Source organism: Notechis scutatus, chromosome 2 (genome assembly GCF_049901735.1).
Source record: "Notechis scutatus isolate UNSWTSFEM ecotype Mainland chromosome 2, rNotScu1.2, whole genome shotgun sequence".
NCBI lineage: Eukaryota > Metazoa > Chordata > Lepidosauria > Squamata > Elapidae > Notechis > Notechis scutatus.
The window spans coordinates 53215207-53238278 of NC_142010.1; the positions used below are offsets into that span (position 1 = coordinate 53215207).

Consider the following 23072-nt stretch of genomic DNA (forward strand, 5'->3'; position numbering starts at 1 on the left):
TTAATTTTCTTTGGTCCAAAAATTATATGCACAGATGAAGGGAAAGTCAGAAATATACATGACCAGCATTTGATTATTAAAGTTATTATAGCAGAACTTAACAATTGATGAAATTGGGAGTAAATAGCAGAATAACACTGAGCAACTCTTAGCTATTCACAATAAAGGGTGTATTAAAGTTGAACTTTCCATTTTCATTGTTCAGGGCTTGCAGAATTATTACCAGGCTCTTCAATATCAGTTAAATGATATCGTAGAGCTGGTAAGAGGGAAGTTGTCTAAACAAACAAGGATTACATTGGGTGCTTTGGTCACTATTGATGTGCATGCTAGAGATGTCATCATGGAAATGATTGAAAGTGGTATGTAACATAATTTTTATTCATCATCATAAAATAATATATACTGTTGCCTGATTATTTAAGAAATTATCTTTTAATTTAATTATCTTTGTTAAAATAATAATTCTGCCATTTTAGACATGTCTCAATTATTTTTGGATTGTTTTCCTTTCTGTTTTCTTGATAAAAAATACTAAGCCTAAAACATATTCCTTTTTTATATTCTACTAGGTGTGTCAAAGGAGACAGATTTTCAATGGCTTGCTCAGTTGCGATATTACTGGGAATATGATAATGTACGTGTACGCATCATTAATTGCAATGTAAAATATGCTTATGAATATCTTGGCAATTCTCCTCGACTCGTTATCACTCCTCTCACAGACAGATGTTATCGCACTCTGGTAAGGTTTTAAAAGTTCAGTTTCTAATAACAATGCTAAAAAGCCAGTTACCGTATTTTTCGCTGCATAAGAAAAGTGGGTGGAAATGTCTGTACGTTGGTGCCAGTCCTTTGGTGAATAGCAGCTGGGCCACAGAGGCGAGGTCCTTTTAAAGTGCTGAACCCTGCCTCTTCTGTCTTTGTCATTGGCGCCTCTTCTGTCTCTTTTCCGCAGTGAGGAGTCAATAGGCAGAGCTGGCACATGAGCGGACTTTTATCTGTGGTCCTCTCAGGCTCTGCCTGATTTTTTTTCTTCTTCTTTTCCTCCTCTAAACCTAGGTGCATCTTATGGTCAGGGTGCATCTTATAGTGCAAAAAATACGGTAATTACATTTGCATTTTAAAGTTACCTTGAACAAATATTATTCTCAGAATTTCTATTGCTAAAGAGTGAGATTCTAATATGGTACACTTGTTCTTATATTTATTAATTTAATAGCAGTATTGAGTGCTCCTTTGCTGGTAATTTTCTTCTGTAGTTGGATGGATTTTTTAATTTAAATTCTTACACTGAACAGAGAGTTTGAATCAAAGGCCTAATGTTCTTTTTCAGCCCTATTGATTCTAAGAAATGAAATTTATGTATAAGCAGCGTTCTCCAGATTTAGAACAATTCCTCAAGTTTATCTTATTCTATTGAAATTCAGTACCTTATTCTGATAACGTTGTGAAAAATGGAAAATATAAATGAGTTTGTTTTGAATTAGGAATCTGTTATTGGAATAGCAAAAAAGCTGTCGTATTGTATTATTGATTCAAAGGAAATGACATCTGCTCTGTGTTAGCTATGTGATTACATTTAATTTAATTTATTTTCAAGTGTGAGGGTTTATATTTGGAAATATTATCATTAATGTCTTCCTTTTAGATTGGAGCATTTTATTTAAATCTTGGTGGTGCTCCAGAAGGTCCAGCTGGGACAGGTAAAACAGAGACTACCAAAGATTTGGCTAAAGCTGTTGCGGTGCAATGTGTTGTCTTCAACTGCTCTGATGGCCTTGATTATCTAGCCATGGGGAAGGTAAATTGAAATTGCATTTTTAAAAGTGTGGTTTTAATTTTTAAAATATTCCTATGTTTCATAAAAACAAGGAATGCTTGTAAGCAATCCAACTTCATAGTTTGTTAGTAATTTTTCAGTCTCATAGGGCTAAATGGAAAGTTTAGTAAATGCTATTTGTTTTTTAAATGGTGTAACAATAAAATATTAGGTATAACAATTTATTTATCTGTTTAAAACTTGTATAACTGCCCATCTTAAAACCAAACTGTATGCAGCTTACAATCCAAAAATAAAGCAAAGTATACAGCAATAAAAACAAAAGAAACAATAAAACCAAAACCAGAAAAACCTGGCACCACAACCACACTTTCCTGATGCAATCTGCAATATTCTCATGTCACTTTAATCTCACACTATCCCAATGCTTGGGCAAATAACCAGGCTTTAATTATTATTTTATGATCCCCATTCATTTACAAAATTAGACATCCTTTTTACACAACCAATAGATATGGTGGTGTCTAAAACATATGGTCCCAAATAAGTACCGTAACCAATGTCAGGCCTGGTCTTCCTCCTTACACTTCATTTTCTTATAGTGATTTGGAAAGTAGCTGCACAGTCATATGATCCGTGTGACTTCTAGTCTTAGAATAACCCATAGAGACTGGATAATTTACTGTACTTCTTAAAGAGAGGATGCTTGTAAACAGGTTATGTCACAGTAGTGGAACTCTGACATTGTTTTATTTAAAGAAGAAATAGCCACAAACATTTTTTTTTGGTAAACAAGCTCCTGAACTAGTAACAAAGTAGCATAAATTATGACTGGCCTTGATAGGATGGGCTATTCTAGGAGCCTGGATCCAGACCAAAAGGCAAGTTTAATAGTTTTTCACAGTTCTAATATTCATATACACTACTCAATCATTAAATATAAAAAAGTGTATCCTGAACTGATTTAATCAGTTTCACAACTGTTACAGTATCATAAACCTTGGTTAGGATAAATAAGTGCAATTAAGGTTTGAAAAACAAATAAAGGAAGACAATATATTGTACTCACGTAGTGTGCTATCCCATGGTTAACAGTAACATTATTTACTCACTAAGTCAATAATATAATATAGTCAAATTGTCTGGTTGTGCACAATATAATACACATTCTAGGTTAGTGAGTTGTGGAAATGCTTCCCATGAGCATCTGTAGCAATGGCCCTTTCAAATGATGAAATATGCATGTTGACATTGCTGTTTTGTCTTTAGTTTTTTAAGGGTTTAGCTTCTTCAGGTGCTTGGGCCTGCTTTGATGAATTCAATCGCATTGAACTGGAGGTACTGTCTGTGGTAGCCCAGCAGATTCTTTGCATCCAGAGAGCTATACAACAGAAGCTGGAGATATTTAATTTTGAAGGAACTGAACTGAGGCTTAATCCCAATTGTTTTGTTGCAATTACTATGAATCCAGGTTATGCAGGTCGCTCTGAGCTACCAGATAATCTGAAGGTATAGTAGCAAAATAAATAGATTAATAGGGTAATTCAGATATGTTTTTAAATAGCCATATATTAAGATTGTGAGTGCTTCATCAAGAAAGGTGTGTGTATTTCATATGCATAAAATAGGTAGCATGTGCCAATGTATTATTTGTATACATCTTAACATTTCTAATGATAGATACGCATATAAATCAGTGAAAGTGGCTTGAGTGATTAATAAACCAATAAACTGAAGATGAATATGATTTTCTGAGAATAGGAGAATTACAGATCCTATAATACTATAACATTTTCTTTCTAGGACCAAGCTTGAAAGCATTGCTCTCTCTAGGCTTTTGAAATTATTCAATCTGAAATGAGAACTACTGCTTTAATAAAATAATACTTACTGGCCACACACACAGTATCTGAAATAAACCTTACTGGAGAGCAATTTAACTAAATGGCTTTTTATTGTGAAAGATTATAGATGTCTCTCATACAAACTGCAGTAATTTTATGATACCAGTTTTCAGAGATAATAGCAATATGCATGTCTTTATTCTATTCTTTTAGGTTCTTTTCCGAACAGTTGCCATGATGGTTCCTAATTATGCCCTCATTGCTGAAATCTCTCTATATTCTTATGGATTTCTGAATGCTAAGCCATTGTCTGTGAAGATAGTCATGACCTACAGATTGTGTTCAGAACAACTTTCATCTCAGTTTCATTATGACTATGGAATGCGTGCAGTCAAAGCAGTACTAATAGCTGCTGGTAACTTAAAACTAAAATTTCCAACAGAGAACGAAGATATATTGGTAAGTACTACCTTGTGGTTTACAAATTTGAAATTAATCCATTCAGCTTAAGTGGATATTTTTGCAATTAGTGATAGTCTTTTTGCTTAATTAAGTTGCTTTATTTGTTTTATCAGCTCCTTCGATCAATCAAAGATGTAAATGAGCCTAAATTTTTGTCTCATGACATACCTCTATTTATGGGAATTACAAGTGATTTATTTCCTGGCATTAAGCTCCCTGAAGCTGACTATAGTGTGAGTATATTGGTAGAATGTTGTTTGCCAGTAATATTTTTATTTGCCCTAATTAATAATTATTTACTACATATGTACAACGAAAACAAGTTTTGAGTTGTAATTATGGTAAGAAAGTTTAGACCATTTCTGTGAAACAAAAATTCATTCAAATTCAATGTATTTGTAGAAGGTAACTCTTAATAATTAATTAAACACATTTCATTCTTTCAAAATGTGGCTTAATTTTGACATTTATGTCTTTGCTTCTAGAATGGTATTTCTAAACTCTTGGTAATCTAGCTTAGCTTTCTTGATAAATATGTTTTTCAGTGTCTTCATACCGTAATTTAAAAAGGCCAACTCCATTAACAAACAACCAGAATAGCTGACCAACAGTATAATTCTATGCATGTCCACTCAAAAATCAACTATAAAGTATTGTAGTTGAACATAATTAAACTCTTGTTTAACATATTTAGGATTATTCAGTACATTATAAAGGATTGTACAATATGTTCACACTCATGCTTTGATCAGCTCCTGGTTAGATGATTGCAATGCAGTCTACATGTGGCTGCTTTTGAAGAGTACTCTGAAGTCAGTGGTGTGGGTAGTTATGGGTACACCATGAGACACTCAGGTTGTAGCATTACTTCACAAGCTGCACTGGCTTCAGATACACTATTGGATGCAATTTAAGATGCTGGTTAGATTTCTAAAGCTGTCCATGGCACAAAGGCAGACTGTTTTCAGGAATGCCTATCTCTGAACATTTCTGGCCATTCCACAAGACCCAATAGATTGGAATTGCTTTGGGCCTTGTGCCTGGAACAAGACATCTGATGGGACATAGAAAGCCTGTTTCTATCTTGGTGCATGCCCTATCAGAAATTCAGAGGGCTCTGATCCTCTGGCTTCCTATAAGAGTTGGAAAATGTGTTGCTTGTCCTGGCCAATAGACAATGGTATTAGCTGAGCCATTTTTTAAGGTTTAGGTGACTAATTGTGTTCCCTCTCCATGCATTGTGTTTTATTTCTACTTTGGGTTTTGCTTTTGGTTATTCTTTATTTTTAATCCAACATTACCTTCTGGAGTTGTAATAAGTAGGATGAGAGGCTGTGGCCATATAAATTGAATAAATAAATACAATAAATGTGACTACTTCATTTTCAATTTTCTTTCCAGGGCCATTCTTAAGATATTCCTGATAGTAAGCAATGTTATATTTTGAATTATATTATTCAATTATACTCAAGAAATAAAAATATAGAATTTATTTTTATTGTATTTCAGGATTTTCTGGAATGTGCAAATGAATGTTGCAAAGAGCATAATGTCCAGCCTGTTAAAGTTTTTCTAGAAAAGATGATACAGACTTATGAAATGATGATAGTTAGACATGGGTAAGTACATTTATGATAAGTAACCTTTATAAGTATTTGTTATGGTTTCACCAATATAATAGCTGGTTTACAAGAGAAAATGTTAACTCTGTTACAGTTAAGAATAATGTAAGGCTATCCCACTGGGGAATCAAATAAAGCTGATATTATTGGGATGGGTAGGAGAAAGATGATAACATACCAAATGTATGCTGTGGTTAGATGCACAGGTCAGAGAACAAGAAGCCTAACTTTTCCATTATGATGGAATAGTGGTGACAGGAGAAGGTCTACCATGCTAGTATAGGTGATGAATTGTGTACTCAGGATTACTTCATAACTTCAATCTAATCTCATTTTTTCTCACTTACCATGGAGTTATTTTTAAAATATAAAGCAAGAAACAAGCCATTCCATTCTATTACATAATCACAGTTATATGAACTTGCAGCGTTCTATTGTAATCCACTCCTGAACATTAGCCAGGTTTTAAGGGTATTCTTTTTAGAGAAATGAGTCAGTCCAGATTTTGGAATGAAGCAGATTAGAGAAGGACAGGAGTCAGTGGTAAGAAAAAACAGTAATACAATACATAAAGAGCTTGATTTCTTTTGGTATTAATAAAGTTTGTTATAATATTTTTTGGGCTTTGGCATGGTTTTTTTTATCATCCTCAATTTAACATGAAGTAAATCTGATAAGGTTGGTCCATACAGTGAATTAGTTATCAAAGTGATACCACTATATTAAAAATTCAGAACTCCTGATTATAATGTATTCCTTTAGGGAAATTCAAATTTGTATTAAAAGTGAAAAAGACACCATAGGGAGTCTATAAATGGGGGCGTGCATAAGTGCATCAATGTGCCTACCGTCCCTGTCCTATTGTTTATTTTATTTTTCTTATATGTACCCATTTCATGTATTCATAACTATGTATATACTTATACCTATTATCTTGTAAAGCGATTGACAAATCAAATAAAAATGGATTCTATTATTCACCACAGGAAATCTATGATTGGATTCATATAGTACTCTGGCACATTTTAACTTCAGTGCAATATGTAATAAGTCAAACACCTCTATAACCTAATGTACCTAATGTATGATCACCTTACATTGTTGGACAAAAAGTGTGAAAGAGATCTTCCAATTGAGAAGTGAATGGATAAATGCAGCTTGCATACATGCAAGCGAGTGCTGTAAAGCATTATAATACTGTATATAAGTCTAAATGCTATTGCTATGGTTATGATTGAGTTGTTGGAATTTAGATTAATTAATTAATTAATGATGATAAACATATGTCCATAAAATACATTAAGTGTATATAGTGTAAATACTGTATAAAAGAAACAAACAATAAAATAACCACAATGACACATTAAATAAACTCTTGACAAGCAATAGTATCCTATCACACCCCAAAAGTCTGTTTGAAATAATTTGGATTTTTAATAAGTTATGGAAAACCAATAGAGGCTGAATTATATTCTGGAGGGACGCTATTCTGCTTGAAAAACTCAGCTAGTTTTTCTTACTGTAACTTCATAAAAACTCAGTGTGCTCCCGTTCTCTCATTCTTTCCTTTTTTATAATTCCATTTTCACTTTTGTGGCAATTAAATGGGTATAGATATCTTCAGGATTAATTACTGTGAATAATGACTTTGCTTTTCTAGGCTGAAAAAAAATACTGGAAAACAACTTTTATTTTATCAGGTTTATGCTTGTAGGAGAGCCTTTTTCTGGCAAGACCAAAGTTCTGCATGTATTAGCAGATACACTTTCTCTAATGAATGAGCGTGAGTATGGAGAAGAAGAAAAGGTAATACACAGAACTGTCAATCCAAAAGCTATTACTATGGGGCAACTCTTTGGACGATTTGATCCAGTATCTCATGAGGTAATCATTATACATTCCTTAGATTACAAAAATGTACCTTATAGTTTTGATCAATTTAAATCTTCTGGTAGGGTAGCTCCATTAAATTGCTTATGGATGATGGGGTGGACCAACTGCACTGTAATATATAAGCATCTGTGTACTTGTATATTTTTAGGCATGTTTCAGGAAATGTTCCAAATGCAAACGAAAAAGAATAAGTTCTGTCCTTCTTTATTTGATTGGTGAAGGCTACCCAATTCCACAAAGACTCTAGAAAGCTTATAAAATATCAGTTGTATAATTAAAACATAATATAGCAAAACATAACTGTCCACATAAGACAAAAACAATGACATTTAAAAAATATGACAGGGGCTTCACAAATACCCTAACCCAGACCTGGCAGCACAGGCATATATTAAGGGGCTGCCAGGACATTTGGACATATCTCCATGGGAATGCTATTCTAGAGGATGGAAGTGTTTTTAATGGAATTTATCAAGTCACTGCACAATTGTCAGCAGTCATGAAGAAACATTCTTAACCTTCTTAGTTTAATCATTCAGTAGCATGTTAAGTTTGATTAATGTCAATTTAATATGGTATGTATTTGAAACATGACTTGTTACACATGTATACATACATTCCCAAATCAGTACACATGTCAGGGCAATATAAGCAGTTAAAGTTTCCTTGTGTCTCTCTTCTTCACTTTAGTGGACAGATGGCGTAGTGGCCAATACTTTTCGAGAATTTGCTTTAACTGAAACACCTGACCGCAAATGGGTTGTTTTTGATGGTCCTATTGATACTCTTTGGATAGAAAGTATGAACACTGTGTTGGACGACAACAAAAAGGTGATGCTATTCATTACCTTGGATTGCTGGCGGGTGGGTGGGGATTGCATTAGCTTCCAAATTACCACTTCTTCCAATTATTGCATACAGATAGTTAATTTTCACTTAAACAGAATTTAGGGAGTTAATTTCTTTTTTCTAGTACTTATTTTTTAATTATTCATATAGTTTATCATAAAAAAAGAAAACTTAAATTATATTTCAGCAACAACCTTCATTGTGCCTATTTTTAAAAAGGCTTAGCAGTACAATATGTATGATAACTCACATTTTAAAAAATATGTTAACGGAAAGGGGGTGCATGATTAAAAAAATAAAAAAATGATTGAATACAAGCAACTGCAGAAAAGGAAATGAAAACAATTAATTCATGTGTTGAGCAAGAATGTAACATCCAAGGGTCTTGTAAAAACTTTCTAATATAAACCCTATCTTTTAAAAATACTTACATAGCTTGTCCTTAAGTAATATATTAAGATTTACCATTTCTATTGGTAAAAGCAGCAGAATTGTTCTTGTGGGTTGCACGCATCAAACCTCAGTTTACAGGTAGTCCGCAACTTACAACAGTTTGATTACTGACTAAAGTTGCAACGGCACTGAAAAATGTGACTTATGACTGTTTTTCATAGTTACGATCTTTGCAGCATCCTCATGATTATGTGATCAAAATTCAGATGCTTGGCAACTGGTTCATAGTTATGATATTTGCTGTGTTTCTAGGATCATGCGATCTTCTGATAAGCAAAGTTAATGGGGAAACCAGATTCACTTAACAAGTGCAGTGATTCAGTTAACAATTGTGGCAAGAAAAGTTGTAAAATGAGGCAAAACTCACTTAACAAATGTCTCACTTAACAACATAAATTTTGGGCTCAATTGTGCTTGTATGTCAAGGACTACCTGTATTGTATTCTTCCTCAAGACAGCTTTCAAGGCATGAAAAATCTTGTAGAAACTATCGTGATTTTTATGTTCAGCTATTCTGAATGCATCTACTAGGTTGGCCTTAGCTGAGACACTTTCTTTCTCAACCCAGAGCTGGTAGAATCCTTTATCACAGGATTGCACACATATAATTTGGATATTTTTTTGGTATCCGTTTTTGTTTTCAGTTATGTCTGATGAGTGGAGAAATTATTCAAATGTCGCCTCAGATGAGCCTCATCTTTGAAGCTATGGATCTATCTCAGGCTTCCGTAAGTGAAAACCAAGTTAAAGCAGCTTTCTGAATCTGAAATTGGAATCAGAATGAGATTCTAAAAATACATTTATTATTCTGCTGTAGCCAGCTACAGTCAGTCGATGTGGAATGATTTATTTAGAGCCTTCACAATTGGGATGGAAGCCACTTGTTACTTCATGGTTGATGACACTTCCTGAACCCCTGAATGAAAAGGAATTCCAAGACCTGTTTGAAGACCTTTTTGATTGGTTAGTACCTCCTGCTTTGCGAGTCCGTCGGAAACAGTGCAAGGTAATTTGACATTCTCTCAGGAAAATGATTTAATCAGCTTATTTTTGTTGACAGAATCATATGTTGGTGAAGCCAGCTTTCTCTTTGGAATTCTAAATATTTTTAAGTTGGTATAGTTCAAAGATATACATAAACTGCTTGGAGTACAGGTAGTTCTCATTTAGCAAACACAGTAAGGACCAGCACCTTGATTGTTAAGCAAAGCAATCATTAAGTGAAAATAAACTGCTTATGATCTCAATTGGATAACCATTTGTCTGAAATGGTATAGGGTTTCCTGCCTAAGCAAGGAGTTGGACTAAGACCTCCAAGGGCCCTTCCCAACTCTGCTATTCTATTCTATTCTATTCTATTCTATTCTATTCTATTAGGTTTCCTTTGTTTTACAGACTTGTGACTGTCATAAATCACACATAAATCATAAAGCAAGGATTGGTCATACTAAACAAGGCGGCTGCTAAGTGAGGACTACTTATACTGGTCTTTTTAATCTTGCTCATAGTGGGTTGTAAACTCTCAAAAATTGTTCGTTATCATCCATAAGGAATTGTTGTAGATTATTTCTTGGGTTGAAAGGTTTTGGCCTTACTTACTTGGAGGGATGAGTTCAAAAGACGGTGACTTCTGTTTCATCCTGTGTCTGCTAGGTTTTATCCATGCCGTCCACCCTCATTTTTTAAACATCTGCATGAAATTGCTGGAGGAAATAATCTAAATATTGGAACTATCTAATTACATGAATAGTTCAACTTCTGTTCCATTATCTATTGTGCAAACTTAATCTAGATCATCAAAGTAAGCTGGGAAGGGATAATGTATTGATATGAATGGAACCTTGGAAAAATAAATGGATAGAAACCTCCCAAAATAATCAGTTACTCTCTGATCAATTTGCCTACTACCCATGTCAACAAGTGAGTCTACATGGAGAACAAAATTAAAATAAAAAATCACAACCAGCCATAAAAATTAAAATTAGCAGTTGACGAAGGTATAAACATTATGAGACATCAACCCAACCAGGAGACTGGTCTCTTCATACACTTGGTGCCTCAGGCCTTGGACACATAACTAGTTCTTTTGTGCCTGGTTACAAAGGCCATCAAGACTGGGGCCATTCTAATCTCCTTAGGGAAAATGTTTCATAGGGGAGGTGTTATATCAAAAAGGGCCTGTCTCCTGGTCTGACCAACCAGCATTTCTTAGCTGAGTGTGGATAATTTTAATTTGTATGACTTAAGATTTTCTGTACGTTCACTATGATGCTCTGTTACAAAAAATAAGTAGTTATTTGTTGAGTAAGTTTTATGAGTAATTAAGAGAGAGGCTCCATGAAAGAAAAACAATTATAAACTTTTAATAAAATATTACAATATCACCTGAATCATATCTGTAGCTGTTCAGAATTTGCATTCATAAAATATAAAATGTGGTAAAACTTAAATTTATAGTACAATGTTATAATATGAACCTCTATATCTGTCCTGCACATGTACATACATACTGTTACTCTTTCTCTCTTACAGGAGTTAGTTCCCACCAGCGATAGCAATAATGTGGTATCTCTTGCTCGGCTGTTGGAAATGCTGTTGTGTCACAAAGCGAAAAAAGATCCAAGCAATAAAAATATCCATAAATGGGTTACGGTTGGTCTCATAATTTAACATATGTTTCAAACTTAAAAATTGGTTATAATTCATTTAATAAATTTCAGACTTTGAATTAACCGTTTTTACAGTTAATGTAAGACAAAGTATAAAATATTATGTCACTATAGATAAATAATGCGCACTTCAAATCTTTTATCTGGAAATTTGCTATAACTGTAGCAAATGTACTGAAGTTAAACTAATTACACTTAGCTACTAATTTCTCCATGAGCATATTTTATGAAAATATCAATTATTTATTTATTCTTTTGGAAGGGTTGTTTTGCTTTTGCTATGATTTGGTCTATTGGAGCAACATGTGATAGTGATGGTCGGATTATATTTGATAACTTTATGAGAGATATTGTCATAGGAAAATTGGATGAACATCCAATACCAGCAAGCATAGGAAAATGGGAACATCCATTTGAAGAAAAAGGATTGGTGTATGATTATATGTTTGAGGTATGGGATCTGCTCTAGAATTATTGATAGTTATTTTAATTTGCTATATTTGTTCTCATATTTGTTATATGAAAAAGAATTATCACTAATATTAGGTTTGATTAAATATTAGTATATGTCTCAGGATAATCTATGCATATGATCAAGTGTTGAAAAACTTGTGAATAATAATTTTTTAAGAAATTGTCTTTAAGATAAACTTCTTTAATACTATTCCTTTCTTTACTAATAGAAAAGAAAATGGATAAAATCTTCCTTCCCATCTAGCGTTTACAAGAAGCAGTAGTGAATAGTGGGGGATGTGGGGTGGGGGAATGTTTGCAAAAGGTTAGTTTGCAGTCAGGAAAATATATTTCTCTTGGGGAGGTGCATTCAGAGTCCAGGGAAGGTATGAAGAGCCTTTTTTGTTGTACATTGTTACAATAAATCTACCTTTCCCAAAATTTCATTGTATTGCTTTCATTGTTTATTTATGTTTATTTGATATTTGTATTTTTAAGGGAGGTATTACACTAAAATGAGTTGTGATGGGGAAAAGTTTATGAATCCCTGTTTTAGAACAGAGGTCGCCAACTGGTGGGCCACGGCCCACTGGTGGTCCATGAGAAAATTTTGGTGGGCCACAGTGCACCCGTGTCTGCAACAGGGGTGATACCAGCAGCAGATAGACTAATGTGCACAGGGAGGGAGGGTAGTGCACAGGAGATGGCGGCATCAGAGCCTTTCCCAGGTGTTCCTTGGCCTGCGAGGGGGTGGGGGGAAAGGAACATCTGAACTGGTGCTGGGTGGTGGGAATCTGATGTCCAGAGGCCAACGAGCCATGTGCTGAAGACCAGATGGCTGGCGGGGAGGTGGGGCAATACTGCAGTCTCCTTAGCAAACCCATGTCCTGGTTGCTGCCTCCTGTCTCAGCACATCGAGGAGGCCGAGCAGCAGCGGGAAGAGCACAGACCTCCTGAGCCACAGGAAGCGGCTGCCAGCGATGCCCTAAGGTGAAGAAGTTGTGTGTGGGAGGCTCAACCCCTTCCCTCAGGAACCGCAAAGTGCTCTCTACCCCTCTGGCAGCCACCAAGCCTCCTCCCACCATGCTTCTCTTCCTCCTCACCAGAAGCGCTCACTCGCCCAGCGGGAAGGAGGAGGCTTGGCAGGAGCCAGGGGGTGGTGAATGCTTTGCGGCTCCTGAGGGGAGAAGTCAAGCCTTTCCCTCACAACATCTTCACCTGAGGGTATTGCTGGAAGCTGCTCGACCTCCTCGATGCGTGGAGGCAGGAGGAAGAAGGTAACACCAGTTCAGAGATTCCTTTCCCCTCATCCGCACCCCTTTGCAGGCCAGGGAACACCCGGGAAGGGCTCCAATGCTGCAATTTCCCACGTGTATCAGTCCATCCACTACCGGTATCACCCCTGTTGCCCCACCTCCCTACCAGCCATCTGGTCTTCAGCACGTGGCTCATCAGCCTCTGCACATCAGATTCTCATCATCCAGCACCAGTTCAGACGTTCCTTTCCCCCTATCCCCACCCCCAGAGATGGGGGAAGAGAGAGAGAGAAAGAAAGAGGAGAGAGGGAGAAAGAGAGAGGGAGGGAGAGAGAGAGAGGGAGAGTGAAAGAGGGAGAAAAGGAGAAAGGGGGAGGGAAAGAGAGAAAGAGAAAGAGGGAGAAAGGGAGAAAGAGAGTGGTGGAGGGAAAGAAAGAAATGAGAGAGAGAGAGATGAGAGATCCCAGTGTTTTGTTTTCTGTGTGAAATGGGTCCAAATGACTCTTTGAGTATTTAAGGTTGCAGAAACAGGCAGCCTAGCTAAGTGCTTGAAGGACCCCATCCCATCAGTGGAAATCCAGGCACTTCAGCGAGTGGCATGATGGATTCATTTTAGTGGTCCGTGGGATTTAAAATTATGAGTTTGGTGGTCCTTGAGGTCCAAAAGGTTGGCGACCCCTTTTCTAGAGTATAAGGTTTAAAGAAAAAAGGGGTTTATCATTAGTATGACTTCTAATAAAACATAGAGATGTCTACCATGTATGGAGGGGCCCTCACAATTGGTATAGAAGATGAAAATGTGCTTCAGTTACATAGTATTTTATCCTTTACACGTTTCATTGTTTTAGCATTATTGCTTTGATATTAAAAAAGATGCTGATATCTATTAAGTTCTAATGAAACCAAATTTATTTCTACTTTTCTTCATAGTTAAAAGGAAAAGGCCGTTGGGCACATTGGAATGAAGCTGTTAAAAGCATCAATTATAGTGATAAAAGTATTAAAGTTCAAGACATTATAGTTCCAACAATGGACACAGTCAGATATACCTATTTGATGGAATTGTGCATTAAATATGGAAAGTAAGGCGTGTTTCTTTTAATTATACAAATGTTTCATTTTCCACATGAGCTCTTTATGTAAAGCATCCAGAGATTGTTTTACAGTTTAATTAGCAAATAATAATTTAATACTACTGTGTTTCTAATAGTAAGCTCCACAAAATATTGTTTAAAACAATATGTTCTTGTATGCATCTAGTTTAAACACTATTAACTTTTAACTTAAGTTTTTGCATAATTGCTCATGGTCATATTACTATTGTATCATAATATATTTAGAATTGTAGAACTGAAGAAAGTAGAATGCTGAATTTCTTTAAAGTTCATTTAATTTCATTGCCCTTTCTAGCACCACTTCACCGCATACCAGAGGTGGTATTCAGCAGGTTCTGACCAGTTCTGGAGAACCGGTAGTGGAAATTTTGAGTAGTTCAGAGAACTGGCAAATACCACCTCTGACTGGAGATTTTACACTGTCCTTCCCCTGCCACACCCACCGAGCCACACCCACAGAACTGGTCATAAAAAAAAATTGAATCCCACTACTGCCGCATACGTATTTCAAGCCAATATGCAATAGGATGTATCTGCAAAGCAGGCCACCGTAAAATAGAGGGAGGGGGAATTATGTGCAGAGGAATTTCATTTTTATATTAGATTTTACTATGTTCTCAGAAAAATGCTGAAGTGAATTAACTGTTAAATACCTGTATAGACAGTTACTTCCGTTGGGCTTAAATGCATGGATTTATCTCAATAAATCCTGATAAGCTATAAAAGATTGATTTCTGTTAATTTACATAGGCTAACATATTAAGCCAATATGTTGATCCACTGCTCTATGCAAAATTTATTCAATTTCTATTTCTATTCCAATGGACACCATTGGATTTTACCTTGTTTCTAATAACAGTAATAATTTTTAAAAAATAATTTAAAAAGAAAAATATATGGGGATATAGGATTCCTTCCTTCTATAGTACTTTTTTTCTAGCAACACATGAGCTTGGGATTGTGCTTATTCTTAAACAAGGGAGAAATGGAACTGTCTAAGTGTGACTGCTGTAATAGTAAAATACCTTGGTAAAATAAGGCAGCTAACTTAGGAACTGTGTAAATAGCAGAGTAAATATTAAAAAGAATAATAGCAGTGCCCTGGGCCATGAATAATATTAAAAAGTTCCTCTTGACTTAAGGTTCTAAACCCAGTTCAATTGTAGTTTTCTTTACTTCATTTATTATTTTTTTAACTGCCTGATAGCCCAAGCTCTCTGTGCAATGAACATTATAACTCACTAAAATATATTCTCAGTTAAAACCCCATATGATAACATAAAACAAATTACAAAATAAAAACCGCATATAAACTAGGCAGTAGCACAGCAGCCATTTAAAAACTAACAATTACAACAAAGTTAAAATACAATTAAAAGTCAACTAAAAGCTTGGGAAAATAGGAGATGATTTTAATTCCACAACATATTGATAATGTTTGTGAATGGCTCAGATGAACACCTTCCAAATCCACTGAAGTTATAGGAAAGAGGAGGTATAGCACAATTAAATTTGCAAGTCTGTTATTATAGCCAGTTTCAATAAAATTGATTCTTAGTGGTCTAGTGTCTATCCAGAGGGGCTGACATCAGTCTTGCATGTATAATTGCCTGAATCTTCTGCTTAACATATTGGACTTCTACATACATTTCAATTGCATTTATTCTTTTATTTCTTTGTGATTCCATGAATAGGTAACTAAAATTATAAAGCAATCATATGATTCTCAAGCAATTAAAAATTGTCAGAATCAATTATTGTTGTTTAACAGTTCCAACTATCTAGTCTAACCTAGTCATGAAAAACTAATGTCAGTCTGAATTTCTTTCCAAGGGCACTGCTTTTTGTGGGACCTACTGGTACTGGGAAGTCTGTATATGTAAAAGACAAGCTAATGCACAACTTACAAAAGGATCTCTACTTCCCATTCTTCCTTAACTTTTCAGCTCGAACCAGTGCCAATCAGACCCAGGTTAGTGAGATAGTTCTCTTTAGAACTACCAGTACTTGGGATCATTTATTAAAATTTGAATTTTTAAATTTATTTTTGCTGGAACCCTACTTTGCTTTAGGACTGCAGTTTACATTTAGATTCATTTGACATGAATATTCATTTACTTCCATCATTTAGTTAGCTAAACAAAAAAATTGATAATAAAACATATTTTATTTAAGCATAAGCAACCTTGTAGGGACAGTTGACTAGGTGATCACATCAGTGTTGTGGGCAAAAATAGAATGGTCCAAGAACTCTCTTTCTCTCTCTCTATATATATAGTGTGTGTGTGTGTGTGTGTGTGTGTGTGTGTGTGTGTGTGGATCTTTGGTTATTCGGGTTTTCTCCCACGTAAAATTGGAAGTATCTAGGCAACGTTTCGATGAAGTCTCATTCATCATCTTCAGGCTTGTGTCTTCGGCTCTGTGCTTCTCAGAGAGAAGCACAGAGAAGCACAGAGCTGAAGACACAAGCCTGAAGATGATGAATGAGACTGCATCGAAACGTTGCCTAGATACTTCCAATTTTACGCGGGAGAAAACCCGAATAACCAAAGATCCACATACAAATACCCGCGAGAACCTCAGAAAACAAATATATATATAATATACCATATATATATATGGTATTCAGCTTTATTTGGGTATTTTCCCACGTCATTATAGTTGTGCTTTTAAAGTTGTAGCAACGTTTCGGCAGAATCTCATCTGCCATCATCAGGCTTCTGTATTGTGTTCATCTGTGAGTCAGACTTTTACAGTTGTTTCAGTTTTAAATTTGGGGCTAGCCTACTGCTGTGCCAGAATGGTTTTTTCTTCATCCTGATTGGTTGGGAGTCTTAGTCTGTGTTTATTGGTCTTGGAGTTTGCTGTGTTCTGCTTGATTGGTGTTTCTAATATCTTCTGTCTGTTTTGTGGCTTTTTTGTGTCTTGATTGGCTGACAACATTGTGTTCCTGTATTGGAGGCTTTTAGTGCAGCTTGGCTCCGAGTAAATGGACGGCTATCATTTGTTAGGAAGCTAGGTTTCATCTGGGTGCCTGGTTGGGGTGTGTTTGAGCTGGAGGTATCGGGGGGATCTGTTTGTGCCCAGGTGTTTGCCTGGCTAGTGGTGTGGAGATTTTTTTGTTTGTGAGTGCAGGCTTCCAAATAATTGACAGTCTGGTGGAATCATCTCTTCTATTCATGCTTTCAGGTCTTTTTTCAATCTCTGTGGCTTCTCTGATAATTCTGTGGCTGGGGTTTTCTATAGTGGCTAGGGTTTTGGTGCCATTGAAGTTGATGCTATGACCTGTGGCTTTCATGTGTTGGACTAGTGAGGAAGTGTGTTCCAGCTTTTTTACTGCATTTTTGTGTTCATCCAGGCGGGTACTTATTCTTCTATTGGTCTGTCCAATGTATGTGGCTGGGCATGATGCACAGGGGACTTCATATATGCCTTGGTTTTCCATATGAAGAAAAAAAAATATTTCAGCCCCTTTTGCCCCTGGTAATGGTTCCTGCTTATTTCTGTCAAGATCATCTTCCTTACTTTCTACAGTTTTTGTGCTACTGTGATAACATTTTTCAAATTGGTTCTGCTACAATATTGCTTCTCTTGCATTAATATTTTCCATCTGTTAAGGGTTGCTTTTATGCAGTTAAAGTTGAGCTATATCACTGTTCTTTGGTGCGATATCTTTTTGTGCATTGTGTGTGAGGCACATCTTAACGTTTATTTTTTAAAAGTGTAATAATTTGATATTAAATTGTAATATTTATCATACTGTAAACTATTTTTAATGAATGGAAAAATGTTCCTTTTTATTGTAGAATATTGTCATGGCCAGGTTGGACAAAAGGCGGAAAGGAATATATGGGCCACCAGTGGGAAAGAAGTGTATAATCTTCGTAGATGATATGAATATGCCTGCCCTGGAGCAGTATGGAGCTCAGCCTCCAGTTGAACTTTTAAGGCAGTTTTTTGATCATGGAATCTGGTAACTGGTTTTTTATTACATATAATGCAGAAATGTTTGAATGTTATCAGGCTTGCAGTTACACAAAACATTTGTTTCAGTTGTGAGGATATAGCACTATTGTTTTTTTAAAATTATTTTTTATTATACATTTTCCTTTATTATACATCACATTTCCATTTCTGCAAGACAGTGTTGCAGTGTATCTGTATCAAATCTCTTTAGAATACACATAATATTATACATCATAATTATAGCCATTATTCTCATAATATCACTATTGTTGTTTTTTCAACTTTTTCCGCTTTGTTTTCACTGGTAGAGCGTTGCACGAGGCCATCGCAGCCAAAAATGGAAAGGACTGCAGGAGGCTCTCCCAAGCTCTGTTTTTGATAGGAGAGAGTGGCAGGAAGGCATCACAGCTGAAAATGGAGCTGGGGAGCCCATTTTTGCTGTCAGAGTGCTTGGGCAGCCATTGGCGCCCCTGACACGAGTGTCGTTGAGCTGGCCATGCCTACGGCCTCCTGACCACGGCCTCTCCAGCCTCCCAAGGTCAAACAACCCTGGTGTGGCCCTCAATGAAATCAAGTTTGACACCCCTGCTCTACAACATGGATGTCAAACCTGCCACTTCACATTGCCGTCACATGGCGTTTCATGACATTTTCCCCATTCATGGAGCTGGACGTGGCCTGCGTGTCACACATCTGGCCCACAGGCTGCCAGTTTCACAACCCTGCTCTAGAGAATTATGATATTAATTTTTGTCACAGTGAGTTGTTAGGGTTGCCAGCTGCTCTAGAGAAGTAGATTAGTCTTTTTTGTTTTTGGCCCCATGGCTATTTTGGAGATGCAACCAATAACCAATAGGATTCTCCTGAGCAACCAACATGCTCAGTGTCTTGTTTCTTTCTCTTCAAGAGGCATGACCATAACTGCTGGATGAAGTCATTGCTGTAGCTAGTCAGAGAAGCATCCGGTTAGACCGGGTATCAAACTCACGGCATCACAGTGGCATCACATGACATATCAGGACTTTTTCCCCCTTTGCTAAACCTGGCATTGGGGTGGCCAGCATGTGATGCATCCAGCTGGGAGTTTGACAGCCTTGTGTTAGACTTTCTAGTTGGGGAGAAAAATAAAAACCACAAAACTCTGCCTGTCCAATGTATCATCTATCAGCCATATACCCCACATATTTACTTCTAAGGTGGGTTTTTAGAAGATAATTTTATGTGTGCATATATTATTAAAAGGAAGCTGAATTTTTAATAAAGTTTTAGTCAATAATGAGGTTTAAGCATACATTTGTAAATATATATCCTTAAGTTTCCATACATAGTAAAGCTTTATTTTCTTAGTGAATGTTTCATTTCTCATAATAGTGTACAATAATGCAAGTGTGACTCCATAAGGAATTCCCCTTTCATGTGATTATTTCTGCAGTACTAAGAAGTTGTGATATTATACTCAAATCTGTCCTTTTACCAATGAAATTCCTTTTCCATACAGATTTGGAGGTTTTCAGGATGATGTAAAGATGAGAATTGGAAATGGAAACTGTTGCTACATAGTTAATATATACGATACTATGTATAGCTAGATGAATATTAATGTATTTCTATTCTATTGCACTAATTTGTCTATTGCTGTCATCTGAATATCACATCTATTTTTCTTTTAAAGGTATGATTTAAAAGACACAAATAAAATTACACTAGTTGATATTCAGTTGATGGCTGCCATGGGTCCACCAGGTGGTGGAAGAAATCCTGTAACACCTCGTTTCCTGAGACATTTCAATATTTGCACCATTAATTCTTTTAGTGATGAAACAATGGTCCGGATTTTTTCTACTGTTGTTTCTCTCTATCTCAGAGTAAATGAATTTATTCCAGAATATTTCACAGTTGGAAACCAGATTGTCAGTGGCACTATGGAGGTAGGTCATATTCTCTGCTTATTTTTAGTTCTGCTAAAATGTAGACTAAGAGGATAACTCATATATAGTCTCATAAATGTATCATTTATGGATAAAGTGCAACAAATTTTTCTAATGGGCAAATCTTTTCTGAAATACTGGTAGTATTGAGAAAGTATATGCAAAGGATCGACAAGAGAAGAAATTATGAAATGAGCATTGCATTATTGCAATGCGATCTATGCCTCTTTTGCATGTCCATCATGAGATGCACACACACACACACACACACACACACACACACACACACATGGCAGAGCTTGTACAGCAATATCACCAATAGTAATGTTGTGGTTTGACAAAATCTCTGTACCTTCAGATACCTGTAGACAGGTGCATGTGTATATATGTTCACAGTGCATTTGGCTCTCAAATGTTACTTTGCTGTTATAAATCAAATAATAAGTAGGTGTACGTGCATGGTCACCTGCAACTTCCTTTAGTAGTCACTAATAGACTGATCCGCCAAGATCCTCAGAAGTTCTCTTTTAATGTCTTCCACTACTGCAGTTCCACAACTTAACTCCTTAGTGTCGTATAAAAAGTATTTAGAGCAAAAGGTATTTGCTATAGTTCACTATTTCTCACATTTCGCTTCTCCTGTTGTTTTCATGTTTCTGTCACAGATTTGTTCAACACATCATCTACAAGCTATGGCTGGTTCAAAATACAATGGCATGGGCAATATTGAGCAGATCTTTTCTATCATTTCTACTTCACTAGCAGAATAGGTTATCAGTTGGCTTCTGGTTGCAATTACAAGTGATGATTGTCACATTTAATGGCATAGGGCTTGGATGTTTAAAAAAACATCCATCTCCAAATGTACTGACCATCTAGTGCAATGATGCATAGTTGGTATGCTCTGGGTCCCTTCTATTAAATGTCATCCTGCAGGAGTGAGAAGCATATCTTCTCTGCCATGGCATCTGTCCTCTGGAACAGCATTCCCCAGAGATACATATAGCTCCCATCCTTCAAATGTTCCAGAGTTTCTTTAGACCTGCCTCTGCTCCCAGGCTTGTGGTTAGAGTATATATGGAGTTCCTGGTGATTTTTTGGAGGGGTGTTATTTTTATCTGGTTGGTGATATTCCTTTCTAAAATTTTATTTAAAAAAACTTGTAAGCTGCTCAGAGTCTTTTTGGAATTGGGCAGCCCTCAAATCCAATACAGATGTAGATATAGATATATACTTATGTTTGATTATCTATGTTTATGAAATTCATAATTCTAAAAATCTATGCTTTTTTCTTTCCAATAATTAAGGTATATAAGAAAGCCATGGCAAACCTATTGCCAACACCAGCCAAATCCCATTATACATTCAATTTGCGTGATTTTTCACGAGTTATTCTAGGCTGCTTGCTTATTAAGAAGGACTCGGTTGTCAACAAGCATACAATGATTCGTCTTTTTGTACATGAAGTATTTCGAGTGTTTTATGACCGGCTTGTGGATGATGCTGATAGGGCTTGGTTGTTCAAACTCATAAAAGAAATTGTAAAAGAACATTTCAAAGAAGCCTTTGATGCAGTATTTTCACACCTCAGACAAGGAAATGCACCTGTAAGTATTCACAGTATTTATTACAAAACTATCTCTTATTCATTCCTGCCTGAGCAGCTTTGGTAGAAATTGAACAAAATCTTACAATTGTGTGTCATTTCATATGGCAAAAGCAAGATGTTTCTTCGCTGGATGTTTTCAGAATAGCCATATTTTCTTGCCTTTTTTTTTTTTAAATAAACAGGACAGCATAAAGATGTAGCCCATGACCCCTGATACATCTTGTAGCCCTTTTGAGAGGTTACAGAATATGACTGTGGGGATATATTGCAGTGGCTATGCAATTTGAGTGAATTATGGTTGGATAGATATCTAATTTTATTTTCCTGGGCTCCAAGATCACCGCGGATGGAGACTACAGCCAAGAAATTAAAAGACGCTCCTGGGGAGAAAAGCTATGGCAAATCTAGACAGCATACTAAAAAGCAGAGACATCACCCTGCCAACAAAAGGGCGTATAGCCAAAGCTATGGTTTTCCCAGTTGCAATGTATGGCTGCGAAAGTTGGACCATAAGGAAGGCTGAGCGCCAAAGAATTGAGGACTTTGAACTATGGTGCTAGACAAGACTCCTTTGAGTACCTTGGATTGCAAGGCGATCAAACCAGTCAGTCCTAGAGAAGATCAACCGACTGCTCTTTAGAAGGCCAGATCCTGAAGATGAAACTCAAATATTTTGGTCACCTAATGAAAAGGAAGGACTCACTGAAGAAGAGCCTAATTCTGGGAAGGACTGAGGGCAAAAGAAGAATGGGATGACAGAGAATGAGGTGGCTGAATGGAGTCACTGAAACAGTAGGCGTGAGCTTAAATGGACTCAGGGGATGGTAGAGGACAGGAAGGCCAGGAGGAATGTTTTCCATGGGGTCACAATGGGTCGGACACGACTTCGCAACTACTACAACAACAAGAAGATATCTAATTGAAGTATCTGAGTAGCGATGTTCTCTGAAATAGAAAGGAAGTGCAGGAGAGACCCACTTGATTTCTTGCTGCATGGTAGTTTCAAAAGCTCCTCTCTTTTTTTTTTACAGCAGAACTATGAAATGGTAACTGTCTATATGAAAGAGAGGGGAAAATCTCCCATTCTAAAACTAAAAAAAAGCTCCATCGTTTTCTGCCTTTGGAGGAATATTTTCACTTCATTTTTTTTCTCTTCATTTTTTTTCTCTT

The 23072-nt window shown here is 36.2% G+C and overlaps 1 protein-coding gene across 5 annotated transcripts in view; it reads left to right on the top strand.

The window, feature by feature from the left end:
- DNAH12 (dynein axonemal heavy chain 12) overlaps positions 1 to 23072 on the top strand; it is a 107242-nt gene that overhangs the window by 46247 nt on the left and 37923 nt on the right. For all 5 annotated transcript variants that reach the window (XM_087954750.1, XM_087954752.1, XM_087954751.1 and 2 more), the window contains 18 exons: positions 206 to 362; positions 573 to 745; positions 1652 to 1804; positions 3053 to 3292; positions 3841 to 4086; positions 4203 to 4322; positions 5599 to 5708; positions 7412 to 7595; positions 8295 to 8435; positions 9551 to 9634; positions 9724 to 9912; positions 11439 to 11558; positions 11838 to 12026; positions 14215 to 14366; positions 16233 to 16371; positions 18206 to 18372; positions 20038 to 20293; positions 21601 to 21900. In XM_087954750.1, the coding sequence (XP_087810876.1) occupies positions 206 to 362; positions 573 to 745; positions 1652 to 1804; positions 3053 to 3292; positions 3841 to 4086; positions 4203 to 4322; positions 5599 to 5708; positions 7412 to 7595; positions 8295 to 8435; positions 9551 to 9634; positions 9724 to 9912; positions 11439 to 11558; positions 11838 to 12026; positions 14215 to 14366; positions 16233 to 16371; positions 18206 to 18372; positions 20038 to 20293; positions 21601 to 21900 (3120 nt within the window). The remainder of the gene's footprint in view (positions 1 to 205; positions 363 to 572; positions 746 to 1651; positions 1805 to 3052; positions 3293 to 3840; positions 4087 to 4202; positions 4323 to 5598; positions 5709 to 7411; positions 7596 to 8294; positions 8436 to 9550; positions 9635 to 9723; positions 9913 to 11438; positions 11559 to 11837; positions 12027 to 14214; positions 14367 to 16232; positions 16372 to 18205; positions 18373 to 20037; positions 20294 to 21600; positions 21901 to 23072) is intronic.